The sequence below is a fragment of the Cryptomeria japonica genome, chromosome 4 (assembly GCF_030272615.1).
Source record: "Cryptomeria japonica chromosome 4, Sugi_1.0, whole genome shotgun sequence".
Classification (NCBI taxonomy): Eukaryota; Viridiplantae; Streptophyta; class Pinopsida; order Cupressales; family Cupressaceae; genus Cryptomeria; species Cryptomeria japonica.
The window spans coordinates 117910970-117929985 of record NC_081408.1 but is presented as its reverse complement, the minus strand read 5'-3'; the positions used below and the strand labels follow the sequence as shown (position 1 = coordinate 117929985).

The window sequence follows — 19016 nt, the reverse complement described above, 5'->3', positions numbered from 1 at the left end:
TTTTTGGGTTGAGGGAGCCTTCAAAAACTCTCCTAGAGTATGTCATGAAAGTTAGGGGAGCATTTCAAAACCCCCATGTGTGCTTTCAGGTTCTTCTCTTCTTCATATGTATTGGTTGTGTGAGCGTTGTTTGTTCCACAGGCATGCTAGATGCTATCAATTTTAAAGGGTCCAGTCTGGCCAGTGATGGATTTTGGCTAAGGGTTAGTTGTGTTGTTGGTAAGCTGATGACTTTGTTACAGGTTATGGGAGCTTGGGAAAACCCTTGTTTGCTGGTCTTGGGAGCCAGTTTAAAACCCTTGATGAAGGTTAAGGGAGCCTTTCAAAACCCCATTGGCCCCATGGAAACTTCTGTAGGTTAAGGGAGCCTTGTAAAACCCTTGTTTATGTGTTAGGGACATTTTGTGTCAAGTTTGTGGCTTGGCTGCTGGTATGTTGATGTTCTTTTCTTTTACCAACATTGTTATAGGGGCTCGAGATCCTAGTAAATTATGAGGGTTTCGAGTCCCTTCAAAACCTGTGGGGTTTCGGGTCCCCTCAAAACATGTTCATGGGGTTTCTAGTCCCCTCAAAACCTGTTTACCCTTAATCAAAAACATGCCTAACCCTTAGGTGTACCTTTAGGGTCCATAAAACCATTAAAATAATAGAAGAAATGTTCAATTTAAGGCATTTTTAACCCAACTTAAACAAGCACCACAATATCAAAGCTAAGAATCTCCCTACCAAACACAAAAAGGGTTAAAACATTAAAGTAATAGCAATAAAAATTAGCTTGACTTCAAAATGAATAAATAAAGAAAAATAAATTAACACAATTCTTGAACATATTTTAACATGCCACGTGTCAACTAGCACTTTGACAAATGAAGTGCTTATACGGTTTTGGTGAATCTCCCTTGCTTCACATTGGTATTATACCCTATATATTAGCTATTACATTTATACATCCGATTTACTAGCATCATTGGTATAACAAGATAATCACTAATCGAACCATGATTATTCTATAAATTAGTTAGTAACAGTTATCCAATATCAAGGTCCAAACACCTCAACATAAAGAGTAAGGTGACTTAAATTATCTTCAATCTAATTACTAAGAGTAATAATTTAATTGTGTGTAACTTACCACTTATGCTTACCTGAAATTCATCCTTTAATCTAGTTTTGTGTTGTCCTTTCTCTTGCAATTTGGAAATTTCATAAAGCTCTTCCCCATTTCAATGTCTCGTCATCAAGATCAAAGCAATGTCTTAGAAGAATTCATCAATCAATATTAAATCAAACATCTCTTTGTAATCATTTTACTTGTTTCACAAGATCATTTGCTATTAAATCTCAAAATCATATAAGAAAACATGCATCAATGTTTAGAGACCCATCCATAAAGTTCAACACTTAACGATTTGCATTTACCACTACATTGACTGTCATGATAATAATCTAACAAAGTTAGTTATACAATGCACATACCATTTTCTTATAATGATCTCCAAATTATTGATTACGAAGGAAACAAAGAGATAATTAGACACCACATGATTAATTCACAAGATCCAAAACACACACACTGAAGTAAAGTTATGTATTTTACTATTAAACAAGCCCGCCAAAGGGTCACAATAATTACATGTAAAGATAGGCCTGACATCTTGAATCTACAACTAAATTACTTCTTTCATTTTTCTACTGTTAAAGTATCATTTAGCTATAATTCTAATGAAGAATTCTTAAAAAATATCTTACAGAAAACACCTTAAAAACATTAAGCATAGTTTCCACCCAGCCTTAATTTGTTTTGGAAGAGATGAAACACTCCCAAATATTTTTTAAAATTCGTGTGATAGATTCAGAAAAGAGTGCAGAGCTAGAGTGGCGAAAATACAGCGTAGTCATCTCTATCTTCATGAGGATTAACAACTACGAATCATTTATAGAGATATTCAAGCAAAGGATATTTTGCTTGACCACTTAGACCAACTTTTCCCTGAAGACAAGAAGCATATTCAAAGAAGCATATTCAAACAAGAGCTGCAAGCAACGAAGTTTCTACCGGGAGTCTTTGCTTGTGTTTGTTGAAGTTTCAACCTGGTTGGTTTGCACTAATTGATAGCTTTTAAGTTTCAGCCTGGTTGGTTTGCACTAATTGATAGCTTTTATTTCACAATAAAATGAAATCATAGAATTAAAGAACAAAACCAGGCAAGAAATGATTGATTGCATGTTGTAAAGCATAACCATGGATAACTCATATTGGGCTGAAATAGTTTATTCGACTATATATTTTCTTTACCAATTTCCAATTAAATATTTAGATTGTAAGTTTCCTAAATAAGCATGATGTAAAAAGAATCAATAAACATGATGTAAAAAGAATCCCACAATGCGAATTCTGTAGAGATCAACTTCAACAAAGGATTTCATTATAGCCACACTTCTTTCCTCATTAGCAGTCATCTGTTATTCAAAGGCACAATTTATGACAGACTTCTGAAACTTATTTTTAATTTTTCTGATTTTGCTTCTTTCATTTATGGTCAAGCATATTTTGGATCCTAATATAAGTTGGATGTACTAGTGTTGCCCAGCCATGAGCCTCAATTCTTGAAGTTTTTTAGCATAATCTTGAGGTTGTCCTAGACTCTTTACAGTGTAGTTGGTTACAGAATTTGTTCATGACAAAGTCATTCCGTCCCTTTTGTTGAGTTCTAGTGAAGACAATGATGAACATGAAGCTTTATAAAAGTCCTCGGAGTGGGTGGCATATGAGGACATCCAAAATCAGTACAGTTGTTGTGGCACCCATTTCTAATTTAGGGAGTTCTTACGTCCGTCTGATGAATAGCTTAGCTAATAAAAGGAAGGTGGGTGGGCTTCATGTTTTAGGGTCTTCTAAATCCATAGGCATCTAATGAATGTATATCCTATTAACAAATAATTGTTAGTTTTTTTGTGATATTCACTCTTTACACTCTCTAAAGGTGCCCCTGTGTGTAAGATTGCACCTTAATCCATTCGTGTTGAGCCTATCCTTGTTCTCTTTTCAAATCTAAAATTTTTTGGCTATCTTTAAATGCCTTTTATCCTCTATATTTAGAAATGGAGCCATAAATTAATATTTCATTTTGTCACCCTATATTATATAATGAGACTCCAAAGATATAACAAACTATTATTTAGAAATGACCACTAAAAGCATACATGAAGTAATCACAAAAATCAACAAGATTTATCCGTATGCCTTGCTTGAGTAGTTCACCATATGCAGCAACGGCCACGGGGATCCAAAGATATTGTGAAACATCTTTTTCAAGCCATTTGCATGTTGTGCAACCGAACATGTATCATTATTATGTACAAAACCAATCAGTAACTATCATAAGAGTCTAGATATGGGAAAAGGAAGTGACTTTTATTGTAAATTTAGCACTACCTGGATAAAAAGTGCTGCACCACAATTTATTGCAGAAGCTTGGTTGTTTGTGCCCAAGTAGAGAAGGAGCAAAAACCTGAAACCAAAACTGCAAAGGCCTCATATATGTAAGTGCCTCGTGACATGAAATCTGCTAAATAGTTCACAACTGCACATTACATTATAGTATTATGATTTAACCTACCCTACGTTTAGCAACCAAGCTAGATTTACAGGTTATTGCAAATGAACATTGAAAATGCAACTATGGAGCTGATTAAATTTGCAAATGTTAAAGCTTAAGCACATATCAACCTACAACGTTTTATTTCAACATGAAGGCCCTTGGTTTTTGTACTATAACTCTACCTAATCTTATTTCTACTATGCTTACTATGTGTGTGAAAAGTGGACTTGTATCTGTATCTGCAAGACACAACACTTCAATCAAGTCATTACATGCATGGTTAATTAGATATAATCAATTAATAATAAACCATAACAAATTGACCCATTGCCTTCTAAAAGATGCGAGTATAAGATTGCTCTCAGATTATTTAGCAATACCAGTGACTAGACAACATCAAGACGAAGGATTTTATCTATATGAACATGATGAATGCTAGATGGATGCAATATTGATCTAACAAGATTTAAGCAATATTAAGCTAAATGATTTAATTAATATGAAATAATTAATATGCAATATATCAATGAGTCTAGAGCAAAAACAGTATAATAACAATATATTCTCCAGCCTCCCTTTGAATGAGAGATGAGCCTGAATTTATAGAAAATTCATAAAGAAACCAATGGTTGAGATCAAATGATGATGAGCGAACAAGATTTTCCAAGAGGAAGCACAATCTAGGTGAATTGATGTGATTGGATGCTTTTCTCAGTTTTAAAGGAAATTGAACTAAAATTAAGATTAAATCAAGATAAAACTGATTTATTCTCTATTTCATTCAATTTTAATATTTAATTATTTTAGTTGCTTTCTTTGAGATTATCTATCAATTTTTAATTTGTTTTTTCAAGATTATCTCCAATTGATTTCTTTTCTCAAATTTTAATTCTTTTTTGTCAATTAATTCCTTTTTTGATTTATTTCCATTTTTGAAGATTTGTGCTCAATTGATTTATTTAATTGAATTAATTCCTCTTTCTTGATTTGTTTCTTTTTTTGAAGATTTGATGGCAAATTGATTTATTTAATTAAATTAATTCCTCTTTTTGATGATTTGTTTCCTTTTTTGAATATTTATGGCAATTTGATTTATTTAATTAAATATGCTAGGATATTTAATTAAAATAAATAAGATAATTGTTTAAAATGATTTACTTGGAATGATTAATTAATTAAATAAATATTTAATTAATATCGAGTGATTGATTTTTTCATGTGACATTTGATGATTTTAGGAATTAATTATGTGCTCAAGATTTATTTAATTGCCTTTGGTTAGGACTTTGGTGACGTTGTCGAGATTAGGGGCTCATGGTTTAGATGACCATTTTTAGGGTATTACATTTGCCCCCCTTTGAATTAACATGCGAGCAGCGCGTTGGTTCAAAGAAAATTTGATGTCTAGGAGATGCTAGTTCTGAACTTGAATGATCACGAACTACATAAAAAAGCGAGGTGTTTAGTTTGATTTGAAGCGACAAAGCTGAATAAAGTCTGATTAACGTGATACCGTTCCGAAACTTGATTGAACTTGGGAACGATAGAAAACAAAAGATACCGAACTTGAACTTGATTGATCAAGAAGCAGATCTTACTGATCTAGAACTTGATTGAACTTAGATACAGTGAGTGATGATAAAAATCGATCTTGAACTTGATTGATCAAGATATGATGAAGATAAACTGTTTAGCTTGATCAAGAAATGAATAAAACATAACACCTTCTTAGATTGAGTGTGATCAAAGAAACTCTTTGAACCCTTGATTGAGTTTAAACAAAAAATCAGCTTGATGAAAAGCGATGGAACTGATTAACGTAAAGAGATTGATTCAGATAAAAGACAAATATCAGTTTGATATTAAGCGATGAAACTGATATACCCCTAGAGATTGATTTGATTCAAAAATATCAACTTGATATAAAGCGATGAAGTTGAGATGCCCCTAGCGATGAGGTCTTATTTCGTTGATTTTCTTTAGTTGAAAAGATTTAAAAATTTTCTCGACATTTGAAGATGTGAGGTCATAAGGTCACAAGTATGCCCCCTCGGGAGTGAAATCGAAAGATAACAAGGGTTCATGATGATTATAGGCAATTTTGAGTGATGATAAGTTGTTTGAGCACAAATTGATTCAGAGGAATTTTTGAAAATTTTGCGTTGAAATTGAGCGCAAAGTTGATTTGTAGAAATTAAATTGAGATTCAACATTGATTCGCGAGAAATTGAGCGTAAAGTTGATTTGTAGAAATTAAATTGAGATTCAACGTTGATTAACGAGAAATTGAGTGCAATTAGGAGAGAGAATGAGCTTTTGATGAAAAGAGCGCTAAGTGGTCCAAATTTTGAAATTGACTAGCAAAATGATCTCAATTTTCGATTTCGATCCCGAAAATGGACTCAGGATAGCTGATTTACAAACTCGTGATTTGATTTCATCGTACTTGTGTTGATTCAATTTTTGAGATGCTTTCTATATGCTTTATTCTACATGTATGCATTTCTTTTTCAGCATGAATGTATGAATGCAAATGAATATGGATGTCTATTTTTGTTTCTTTTCATATGCACATAAATGAATGAGAATGAGTAATGAGTAATGCAAATGTTTATTTTTCTATGCAATAAGATGAATGTAAATGAATGATAGTGAATGATGCAATGTTTTCATTTTTCTATGCAATAATATGAATGCAAATGAATGATAGTGAATGATGCAATGTTTTCATTTTTCTATGCAATAATATGAATGCAAATGAATGATAATGAATGTATGAATCTATATAAGATGCTTATGTATGCAGCTAACATCTCAATACACAAGTACTCGATCGAAGAAATGATGAAAAGAGATGACTTAGCGAAGAAATGATGAAGTTTCCAACTCTCATTCAGCAGACAAAGAGGAAGCATTGTTATTATACTGAAATCACTCCAAATTCACAAAATGTAGAATGAAATACAAGATGAGATGCAAAATGAGATGCAACCTAAACCTAGTCACTGGACTTTGAAAAGCTTAATTTTCATCATTGAGGATTTTACAATTATATCAGGCATAATAGAGTTCATTTCTTTTCATGTGCAATATTAATTATCTTGTCGGCAATGACCTTTTTTCATTCATATCCTTGGACAAATTACGCATGGACCCAGATTGCACAATAAAGAAATTTCCTCAAAATAGACAAAGAAATGATGGGAACCTTCCTGTAGCATTCAAATAAGCGGAGTAGAGGTATGTGAGGCAATTCCACCTAGATGTGAAGGCTCTTATCACAGACACCCAACAAATTTAGATGTTCCCAGATCATTGGAATCATTCCTACAAGCAGAAAACAAGAAAATATTATGCCCCCAATCCTTGCTCCTCTTAGTCACAATAGACTTCCTCGAGTTACTCAGAGGGATAATAATCAAAAACCAATATAAAAGATAGCACACAAAGAAAATTTCATGCATAGCTCAAACTGTTTAGTGATTGTTTTTCAGTTTTGTTGTTTTGCTTGTTAACTCAGTGATAAAACTCTTCAGTAGTCAGGAGACAGGTAACTGACTTGGAGTGGATGACCAGGTTTCTCTAACATAAGATTGACTTGGTTGACACTGCTTAGGACATGTAATGTGCTCTTGTCAATTACCTAAGACTAGGACATTGATCGGTTTCAAGCCATGAGGGTTCCAACGAACTAGGATGTCACCAAAGTGACTAAAATATGTACAAGCGAAAGCAAAGATGCATGAAAGCGGGAATGCCAATGTTGCGTTGATAGATGGAGCGCTTGAGTATAAGAGGTGCCTATTTACCAAGTTTTCACCTACTTGGCAGAGATTCTTTTTTTTTTTTTTTACTAAGATGCCTGTTTACCAAGCTTTCAGCAAGGCATTTTCTCTCTTTTTTCCTTTTTTTCTTCTGTTTTTCTTTTTTTCTTTTTTCTTTTTTTGAATTTCTTCAGGACATTTTATGATTTTTAGGATTTCTTCAACAATTTTTATGATTTTTATGATTTTGTTCAGGACTTTTTAGGATTTTTAGGATTTTTTTTAGGACTTTTTCTGATTTTTAGGACATTTTCTGATTTTTAGGATTTCTTCAAGACATTTTATGATTTTTTTGATTTTTTAATGTTTTCCCCTAGTGTCTAGCAAGGCAAAAGGGATTTTGAGTACATGAATGGATAAGAGAATGGTGTTGGATGCTTTCAAGGACTATCTCACAACGTTAATCCAAGCATAGGGTCCAAATATAGCAATATAAAGCAAAGATTTTAGCGATGTAAAGCAAGGACTTTAGCAATGTAAGGATTTTAGCAATGTAAAGCAAGTATACAATGTAACAAAGCCATATGGTCCAAAGAAGTGGTCATGTCAAGAGGTTTGTGGAAAACATGGTTTTGCATTTTGTCCATAGTGTTGATCAAGATCAAGGAATAGATTTGGATAGGAGGCAAATAGAATAATCAAGATCAAAGGTGGTAGTAATGAAGGATGTAAGCGAGCAATGGATAGGAGCTAAAGGGTTTGGATCAAGTGCAATATATAGAACATGCAAAACCTGTAAAGATCCTTAACCTTGTCAAGATCAAAGGTGGAAAACTGATATGAATGTAGATAGAGTGAATGAGGGATAATGGAGGATGAAGGATAATGGAGGAAGATGGATAATAGATGGATGTACATGGATGGAACTTGCCCCCAGTGTAAAGTGCAAAAGGATAATGGATTACGCATGATGCCTGTTTACCAGGTTTTCATCATGGTACTTGCCCAAGGTGCCACAAGAAGTGGTTTTCACACAAGGATGAATTTATTTCTCTTTACTTCTTTTTTTTCACTTTTTTTCATCATTTTTTTCTTTTGGAAGATAATGGAGGCATGAGAGGAGATGGAAGAAGGACCCCAATGTCTCGCTGCTTTGGATGGTACCTTTAGAATATGAGTTGCAATAGACCATGGCTATGAAGGTATGCTCAAAGATGTTGGCAGGATAATGAAATGAAACTAGGCCAAGGATTTATGCAAAGGATTGGATAAGAGGGATGGAAGAGTGAAAAAGAGGTGTTGGATAATGGATGGGATGTTGGAAGAATTGTGTATGGATAGATGGAAATGATGGAAATATCAACATTGGCACACACCTTGAGGGATGGTGGACATATGGAGGAGAAGTGAATCTCAAATTTTGAGATTTGGATGGAGGAAAGGTTACATATTTTGGGGCATAAGAACCCAAAATGGATGAAGGAGGTGAGGGAGGAATAGACTTAGAAAGTTTGGATGGAGGAACAACTATTTTGGATGCCAATTTTGATTTTTCTTGAGACTTTTGTGCTTCAAGTAGCCACTTAGGGATCCACATGGTTTTTGATTTTTCATGTTTTTGTAGTTCCTTAGAGCGCATTGCTTGTACAAGTGCCCTACGAACACATATAAATTTTGACTTTTCTTCTCTCTTTGTGGGCCTTTGTGGCATTTTGTATTTTTCTTTTTCTTTTTGGATCATATTTTGCTTTGTTTTGACATGTCGATTAGATGGGACATGTTGATCCTTGAATACACATGGATTACTTGACTTATGTCTTTTATGCTTGGAGGGAGATGCGTGGATAGATAAGAATGATATGGAGGTCTTTTAGATGGAAGGTACTCAAAGATGTGTGCCTTTATTGATCTTTCATAAGGGATGGAGGGATATAGGGATCTAGAGTGGATGGAAGCGATGATGGGGAAAGCGTGTATTTGGATTTAACTAGATAAATGCAGGATTTATGAGAGATACCAACATCTTGATAAATGTCCCCGAGGCCATGACCTTTAACATTTTCTTTAATAACAGGGGGTTCTAATATACCTCGTTCATGAATGTCTAACCCTTTTCTTTGATAATGCATGCTTTGAAAGATCTTTTTAACAAAGGGTTTCTTCTTACTTTGGATGCTAAAGGCAAGTTCATTTTGAGATGGAGGTGTCTTGCAAGGAATAATAGGATCGTGAGAGGGCTTTATGGGCATGATGGACTCTTGAGGTGAACATGGAGGATTATGACAAGGAGATGAAGGGGTACTTTGATCTTGACATGAAATAGGATCATTGGATAGAGTAGGAAGGGTGTTTGACTCTTCATTTTGAATATGATCATTTGAAAAGGTGGAAGAGGCATCATGATCTTTCTTAGGAAGTGGATTAGGAATGGGATTTGGAAGGATTATTTGCTCTTGAGATGGAAGGAGTTCATCTTGGAAGAAATGGAAAGGTATAAGGGGATCATCATGGGATTCTAGTGAAATAGGATCTCTTTCAATCATTAGATGGGATTGAGGAGTTTTAGTGTCTTGATCTTGATTTCTGATAGGACTTGTTTCTTCATTTTTTAGATTATCCTCTTGACATGGAGTCACTTCTAAAGAAGGGGTAGGATTGTGCATAAGCGTAGGGGATTCTTGGAAGGTCTTCATATTTTGGCATGATGGAGAAACATTTTGGAAAGGGCCTTCTGGAGTGGGTATGATTGGAATTGGAATGCATGATAGCATAGGATCTGGTATTTTTAAATCATGTGAGGAACTTGTATCAATATTGGCATTAACTTGGATTTCCATAGGAGATAGCCCTTGAAGGTAAACATGAAAAATTTCATCATTATGATCATTATTTTAGGAATATGGTATGGATTGTTGCTGAGAAGTTTTAGGAGATGAAGGCTTCATGGAAGGGATGGAGGCTACATATGGAGCCTTGCTAGACATAGGTTCATGATTTTTATCATGCTTAGAAGTAGTTCCTTCTTTTTCTTTAGGTGAGTCATTAGGATCTTCAATTTCAATGACACCATCATCAAGGAGATCTTGAATCTTATGTTTTAATTCCACACACATTGAAGTCTTATGTTTGTTATGCCTATGATATGCACAATAACTACTCAAGACTGCACATCCCCATGTGGTCTTTTTAGGCAATATGATAAGATTTTTCTTAAGAAGCTCTTCCAAAGCTGACTCAATAGATTGCCCCAAAGGTGTAAACTGTCTATCTAGAGGATATTTGGAGGATATGTCTTTATGACTTGGTGAAGGTGTTTTGTGATCTTGTATAAGATTTGGTCTTTGATTGTCAATTATTTTATAGTATCTAATCATTAAATCACCTAATTGTTTTAGCATTCCTTGAAGTTTCACACTCTTGATATCATGCATTTATTTTTCAAAAGGAGTCATTGATTCATTTTCATGGATTTTCAAGTCATACATTTCTGTCTTGATATCTTGAAGTATTTGAGCAAAGGTAGCCATGGGAATTGGAGCTAAGGTATCTATAAGATTCTTACTTTCATCAAAAAAATTAGCAGAGCATTTGGTTTGAACAGGTATTTTTAACCGACAGGACCGAGAGCGAGATGTGTTGTAGAAATTAAGATCAAATTGTAGCTAGTAGTTCATTTAATGTAGTGATTGAGAGAAGTAACTTAAGATCTGGTCTAGTTTCAAGAATGATCTATCCTGTGAAAGACGTTATCTAAGTTAACTTAGGTTTGATAAGATGTTTGTTTGAACTAGCTTAGAGATGATCGACAAAATCGTGCAACGCAATGACAAAGGTACACTATCAAGGTTGTTTATGCTCAGGAGGATGGTAACCAATTTTAGGCTCACTGTAGATTATTTTAGACAATTTAGATAATTTTGATTGATAAGATCAGGAATTCGTATGATAGAGGATTGGACAGAGACAAGATTCTGACAGACAAAGTTTCAATGACTGATGACTACCATTTTTTTGATAAGGATTGATGTTTCAATGACTAACAGAGACCAGTTTGGACACAGACAGAGTTTATCACTAATTTTGTTTGTTGTTTTCTCTGGTTTTGGTATTCCAGTTTCAGTTTTAGGGATGAAAACATAGAAAACACACAAGATATATAATAATTCAATCACAACACGCTAACCCTATGGAAGTTGGCTTAGAGAAGAAAACCTTTGCTTGTTGACTTAGGTACACACCCAATAGCTAATCAGAATACGGTCGTTGAGTCTCATGTAATGGATTTTCAACATTGTATTAGCTGACTCCAAACACTAATGGGGGCACGATATGGCAAGTGTCTTGGGAGAGTTACTATCTCTCTTGCACAAAGATTATCAACCTTTCGGAGGTGAATCGGGTAGCTTATATCTTATAGTTCTTAGTCAGGAATTCCGTTTGAAATTACCCTTTGAAGTCATGCAAGCATGATTGAGGTCTATAGCCCAACAAGGTATCAAAACAAGATGTAGTCACGTAAATGTGATTGAGATCGTGAGGCCCTACAAAATGCTCGATATGAGAGATCTCAAAGAGAAAACTCAAATAATCTCATCCTCTTAGACTTTAATCACTAGAGGCCTATTTATTATAGTGAGTTGGAATGCTCAAGTCCAGTTGTACTCACTTGGGTCATTCTCACAGGGTGATTACTTTTTCCCTCTATGACAAGCCCGCTAAAGGTACACAAATCTCAAAACTTAGAAAAAAGCTTCGAGGGTTTAGATTTCTGATTGTTTATAAAAGACAAGAGCATACTCTCCTACCTCTTAGATTTTTCTGAAAACATGAAAGACAGATTTGTTCTTTAACCAGATAGCAATTTAAGTGCATAAGAAAATACTAAATAAATACACAATGTTTAGTCGATTCTCCTTAGGCAACCTGCAAAACCAATATGTCAGTAGCCATTTTCTTCTTGATTCTTTGGCAAGCGTATGTTTGATTGATAGATTCTTTGACAAGCATCCTACAAACATTAAAAGCCCAAAATTAGTTTCCGAAATAACATAAAAAATATCATCAAAAGAAAATTCTATCATGTAAACTTTAAATTAAACTAATCTAACAAGAATTTCCATTTTATGACTATCCTAGTTATGACAATTTTTGATAGTACTGCACTCTATCATTTATAACCTTTGAACCAGAAATAATTTGGAAAATCTCTTGGGTGGAAATGTGGAAAACTTGGTTTTACAAAAAATATTAACATTTGGGTGAGATCCAACGGTTCAATAAAAAGTTATACCCTCTGAACCGAGACCATTTTTGACTATCACAGAAGAATAGGCAAAATGATAGTCCTGCACTCTATCAATAATAACTTTCAAACCCAACATACTTAGGAAAATCCGTTCGGTGAACCTATAGGAAATTTTTTTTTCAACAACATATCAAAAATTGGTTAAGATCCAACGGTTAAAACAAATGTTATGCTCTCCAAACTGAGACTCTTTTCTGATTGTCAAAGAAGAACAAACAAAAATAAAGATTTTTATTTGCAAATTTAACACACATGTTTATTAGTTATAAAAACAAAACATTAAATTTGTTCAAGAAACATTATAAATCTTGTAGTTGTGGGTTTGAGCCCCACGGTGGGCGCCAGAAATGTGTGTGTGAAAAGTGGACTTGTATCTGTATCTGCAAGACACAACACTTCAATCAAGTCATTGCATGCATGGTTAGTCAAATATAATCAATGAATAATAAACCATAACAAATCGACCCATTTCCTTCTAAAAGATGCGAGTATAAGATTGCTCTCAGATTATTTAGCAATACTAGTGACTAGACAACATCAAGACGAAGGATTTTATCTATATGAACATGATGAATGCTAGATGGATGCAATATTGATCTAACAAGATTTAAGCAATATTAAGCTAAATGATTTAATTAATATGCAATATATTAATGAGTCTAGAGCAAAAATAGTATAATGACAATATATTCTCCAGCCTCCCTTTGAATGAGAGATGAGCCTGAATTTATAGAAAATTCAGAAAGAAACCAATGGTTGAGATCAAATAATGATGAGCGGACAAGATTTTCCAAGAGGAAGCACAATCCAGGTGAATTGATGTGATTGGATGCTTTTCTCAGTTTTAAAGGAAATTGAACTAAAATTAAGATTAAATCAAGATAAAACTGATTTATTCTCTATTTCATTCAATTTTAATATTTAATTATTTTAGTTGCTTTCTTTGAGATTATCTATCAATTTTTAATTTGTTTTTTCAAGATTATCTCCAATTGATTTCTTTTCTCAAATTTTAATTCTTTTTTGTCAATTAATTCTTTTTTTGATTTATTTCTATTTTGGAAGATTTGTGCTCAATTGATTTATTTAATTGAATTAATTCCTCTTTCTTGATTTGTTTCCTTTTTTGAAGATTTGATGGCAAATTGATTTATTTAATTAAATTAATCCCTTTTTTTGATGATTTGTTTCATTTTTTGAATATTTATGGCAATTTGATTTATTTAATTAAATATGCTAGGATATTTAATTAAAATAAATAAGATAATTGTTTAAAATGATTTACTTGGAATGATTAATTAATTAAATAAATATTTAATTAATATCGAGTGATTGATTTTGCCATGTGACATTTGATGATTTTAGGAATTAATTGTGTGCTCAAGATTTATTTAATTGTCTTTGGTGACGTTGTCGAGATTAGGGGCTCATGGTTTAGATGACCATTTTTAGGGTATTACAATTACTATTGAACGAACAAGAATAAATTGCACACTTTTTTGGAAATAGTATTTGGTAGTCTGTTACTATGAATCAGTGAATGCTTTTGCCATTTGCAAATATCCATTATTGATCATTAGATATTAGAAATGTTGCTTGCCACTGCCCAAGTCTTTTTCTCCTTTTTAAAATTTACAAAGGCATTTGGTTCTATTTATGTATATCACTTATTTCATAGGTTTCAAAATATTGTTATATTGGGCTCTTTATTACTATCATCATAAGAAGCTTACATACCTGAATGAAACCAAAGACAATAAGCACAACAAGTGTTGAAAACAATTTAGGCCCTAGGAAATTGAAATCGTATCCTCTTCTTGCAGCCCAAAAGGTATATAGAGTAAGGCTAATCACAACCGCTGCTGTAAGGATTGCTGCCTCAAATATTACCTTTCCTGTATCACCATCACCAAACCAACATTTACATAAAGTCCTCTATTAAATACAACTGTATTAACATTTTAGAACTAGAAATCCATTAATCAGAGCAAAACTAAATTGTAATGAGTTAATACTGCACCGTCTGTGAATGAACAACTTAAACCTACTGCTAGGCTAATGCAAGCTGTGAATGCAAATAGTAAAATATAATTGATGGGATGAGTTCGGTGAAAATAATAGAGAATACAAAACCCTGCAAAAACCAGCACGATTTTGCACATTAGTTTCTTTTTAATGATCCTTGAAAACCTTTTACTGCCCTCAAAAACAAATAGATATATTTATAACTATAAATTTATCTATAATTGCTGATTATTTTTGTTTTTGCTCTCAAGATTTTAAAATCCATAAGTTTCAAAGAGCACTAGCATTAAAAACATTTTAAATGTTATACTGTACTTCAAAATTTACTTCAATTACTAAACTTCTGGCAATCATTAGCCCTGGTTAAGCTACAAGTTTGAACTGTATAATTACAATCTAAAACTTAAATAGGCATAGACCTTCCAATTTTAGGCCTTTGGGCATGTTGGAAAGGTAGCAAAATTTTACAAGGCATGACAAAACATATGTTCAATCAATCACTAAATTATCCAAAAGTAGACTTACAGATGAAGGGAGAAATGACTAGAAGTATATAAAGGCTGAAACCAGAGCAACTATTAAAGAAGAGAGCCACTGATGGGTTGTAGACCACAAGGCCTGCAACTACTACTGTAAGAAGCAACTGCACACTCAGAATTCCATAAATCTTTCTGATAAAATTCCACCTGTCGATATTTTCAGAGTAAGAAACGTCAGGATACAGAGCTACACCAGGGCCCGCCTCCACGTCTGAATACTGGCCTTTATACATTCTGTTTACAAATTTCCCTTTTTGTTCCTTTTCTGCAACAGAGAAATGTTTGTAGTGGCCCTGTGTTTTCTATTACATAGGTATTTCCATGAGTTCTACTTTCGTTCTGTAATGGTTTTTGGTGAAAGAGATGAGAAGGTTTGAATCTTTGGCAAGACGCAATGTTTGAATGGCAGTGAGGGTTTTGGAAAAATTTAATGTCGGCTATTTTGCATTTCAGAATTTTTTTGAAAGATTTCAGTTTAATGTAAGGCAAGCGGTTGATTTTGATATTCTTCTTCTACACCTTGTGTCTGCATGTTAGGCATGTCTGCAAAATGTGGAAGCAAAGACAAGGCATCTAAACTGTTTGATTCCTGACACTGCCTTGCAATTTTAGAAACACATACCCAAGACCTTTCTTACGCTGCCCCTCCTTCGTTAATCGTACATTCTCTCCTATGGGAAACTGTGACCAACTCTGAATTCCTCTGCTAGCCGTGTGGAATGCCAATCAAAATGGCCAAAATACTGTGTATCAAAATTTTGACTAAAAAATGAGCAACTTATCTAGTTTATAGTTTGGAAATAAAATTATGCAGAACTTTCTTGAAATCTGATTGGCTGAAAGGGGAAAGATTAATCACAGTTTACCGTTTGAAGCCTTCGCTATAGTTTTCTGCACGCAGGAACTAACAAGAGTTATGGGCACATAATAAGAAAAATGATGATAATGCAATTTAATGTGATTTTAGATTTGAGTTAGGTATGATTTTAGATTTGAATTAGGTATTAGTAAGGATAATGATGACTACGCAGTTTATATTCTTTTTATTTAATGTAATGATTATTAAGCTGTTGAAATTGTAAATTTTTTTTTAAAGTGTAATTAAAAATCAACTATTTTTTTATATATATTAGTATGTTCATTTTTTCTAAATAATTAAAATGTTTGAAAAGCCATTAACATTAATTGTTCAATTAGTAAATACTCTTCTGTAGGTTCTCTAGTAATTATACAAATTTTACAGTACCCAACTGGTAATCATGGTAATCATGTAAAATTCATGGAATTAAAATTATATATAAAACTTAAGCATGGAATACCCAACCTATCATTTTAACTTTGTGTTATAATATTGGCTATTGGCTATTCAATCACTAAACATATGCCAGACATTCTCAACAGTTAACCGGGCAGTTGATTAGCTATATTTTATTTTCTAAAATATAGAAACTTGAAAGCTATTTCTTTGTGTTTATTTTGATTACAGATACAGTAGACTCTCTTAAATTATTCTCATTTAATCTTCAAACCCTTATTATTTGTGGTTTTTTAATAAACATTTACAATAAAATCAATTTCAATGCAGTGCATATTTAGCTCCAGAGTATGCAATGCGAGGGAAGTTGTCAGTTAAGGTCGACGTTTACAGTTTCGGAGTGGTGCTGCTTGAAATCATCACAGGAAAGTAAAACATTGATATTCATCTAATTCCCTACGAAATGCAAAGCTTTCTAGAATGATTAAGAAACTGGAATTCATAGTGCCCATTTCCCCCAACGGTTACTTTTCAATGTTTACTAGTCATCCAAATTACTATTGTGATTTGATGTGCATGCATGGAAACGCCTCAACTGGGGAAATACGCTGAATCTGGTAGATTTAAATGCATTAAAAGTCCATCAGGAGCAAGGCTTAAGATGCATTCATGTTGGGCTTTTGTGCGTACAAAGCTGATGCAATACTTCATCCATTTATGTCCAATGTTATTATGATGATCTCTAACAGTTCGGTGTCATTGCCAAATCCATCAAAACCTGCTTTTCTAAGTAATACCGAAACCGATGCTTCAACATCAAAATTAAAGTCACTGTCCTTTAGTTAATGAATTTGTCATCATAGGAGCCTTTGTTGATGTTCATGAGACTACCCTTATAATCCAAAGTGAAAAACTTATTTGGAAAAACTCTCGCTATCATCTATTATAATTGGAAAATCATTCTCAAAACAATCAATTGAATAAAAATAATTAGTTGTGGATAATAATATTTTGTGTCTTGTATATCCTATTATATATTTCATTATTCTCTTCCCAAATCATTTATGTGATCATATTGGTGATTTTATGAATATTTTAATTAGACTAATACCATAAATTATATCTAGCAATGCAATTGCAAGGCATACCAATTTTATAACGAGTCTTTTGATTCTTGTAGACCAATACTTAATATTTCATATTGTTTTCTATGTTTGGCTATTATTGCTATAGGAGTATCTGTAAAATTATAATTCAATATTCCAAACCTCCTTAACACATCCCTAACATACTCTAAATAAATTAAATTTCCATCATTTGATGGAACAACTTCAATGACTAGAAAATAATAAATCTATTCTGATTATATTGTTATAAACCCTTTCTTTGTAGTCTATCAATCTTTTTCATAGAGATTAAATTATGAATATATCAACTAATATTAAAAAATTGACCTTGTTGATTTTTGTATACAATGTAGGTTCACTAATACTTCTCATAAGTCCATTGATAATCAAGTATGAGTCAATTTTACTATACCATTCTATTGGTGCTTGTTTGAGACCTTAAAGAAAATTATTTAATCTATATATCATGTCTTCACATCAATGCACTTCATAATCTAATGGTCGTTCATCATACTCTTCTTCATATCTCTATTTGATAAACTATCCAATTTTAATGTGCTACCGTGGTCTCGCACCTAGTGGAAACATCTTATTGTAATCAATTCTATCTTGTTGCACAAAATATTTGCCTGTAATTTTTTTATGGTTCTTTTAACACAATAGACTTAAGTAGAACAAAAATCACTCTACTTCTCCTAAAATGCTAATTTTCCCAAATGACTAATCAAATAAAAGGTCCCTTTGTACCAAGTGCTAATGATGTTGGAGAAACCAAGTGGTCTATTTTAATTTTTTTAATAAGATCTGAATGTGTTGCTAAAATATTGAGCAAGAAAAATCTTATATATTAGTTTAATATACTAAAATAGAAGATCATTTATTTAATTTAAATATAAAAAATCCATCTTTTACAGACTATATTTATTAAAAAAAAAAGAGCATATCATTTTAGGGTTTAAAGAAGTAAATGGTAAATATAAATAACCAATGATGCATTCTTCATATTATCCTTACTTTCAAAATATTTGATGAAACTTGAATCCCTAATAATATAATTATTAATATTCCAATCAATCATGAGCACTATGTATGCAAGATTCTAAGGAATTCTAACAAAATATTTGAGATTTCACATATTTATCTTACTTTAGAGAAATTTAAAAAAGATTGAACCATGGTTTTTATTTGAAAGTAAATAAAATACAAATACATTAGTACCAATTGATAGAAAATATAGAATAAAAATACATGCTCATTTTCTATATTCCTAATATGCTCATTACAACTTTTCGCTAGATTTTCTATACTACAAAATTAAGAATTAACTTCTTTTTTGATATTTTTTAGATCAATTTTTTTTTTAGGACTAAGATATATACAAGCCATTCTAAATGCCTAA

At 32.7% G+C, this 19016-nt stretch overlaps 1 protein-coding gene across 1 annotated transcript; it reads right to left on the bottom strand.

Moving 5' to 3' along the window:
- Nucleotides 1–2355: 2355 nt before the first annotated feature.
- On the bottom strand, nt 2356–15540 carry LOC131874926 (protein LIFEGUARD 2-like). Its single transcript, XM_059218885.1, has 4 exons — nt 15222–15540; nt 14692–14805; nt 14409–14566; nt 2356–2460 (listed from the first exon to the last, which is right to left on the bottom strand). The coding sequence occupies exons 1-4, from the start codon at nt 15466–15468 to the stop codon at nt 2356–2358; spliced, it is 624 nt and encodes a 207-aa protein (XP_059074868.1). The 5' UTR covers nt 15469–15540.
- Nucleotides 15541–19016: the final 3476 nt, after the last annotated feature.

Bases quoted from the DNA above. Each gene is read 5' to 3' on its own strand.
- LOC131874926 (XM_059218885.1), bottom strand. From the start codon at position 15,468: ATGTATAAAGGCCAGTATTCAGACGTGGAGGCGGGCCCTGGTGTAGCT. The intron at 14,806-15,221 runs GTAAGTCTACTT...TGGTTTTTGCAG, and splicing joins AGTCATTTCTCCCTTCATCT to GGTTTTGTATTCTCTATTAT. The intron at 2,461-14,408 runs GTATGTAAGCTT...TTTGAATAACAG, and splicing joins TTGTCTTTGGTTTCATTCAG to ATGACTGCTAATGAGGAAAG.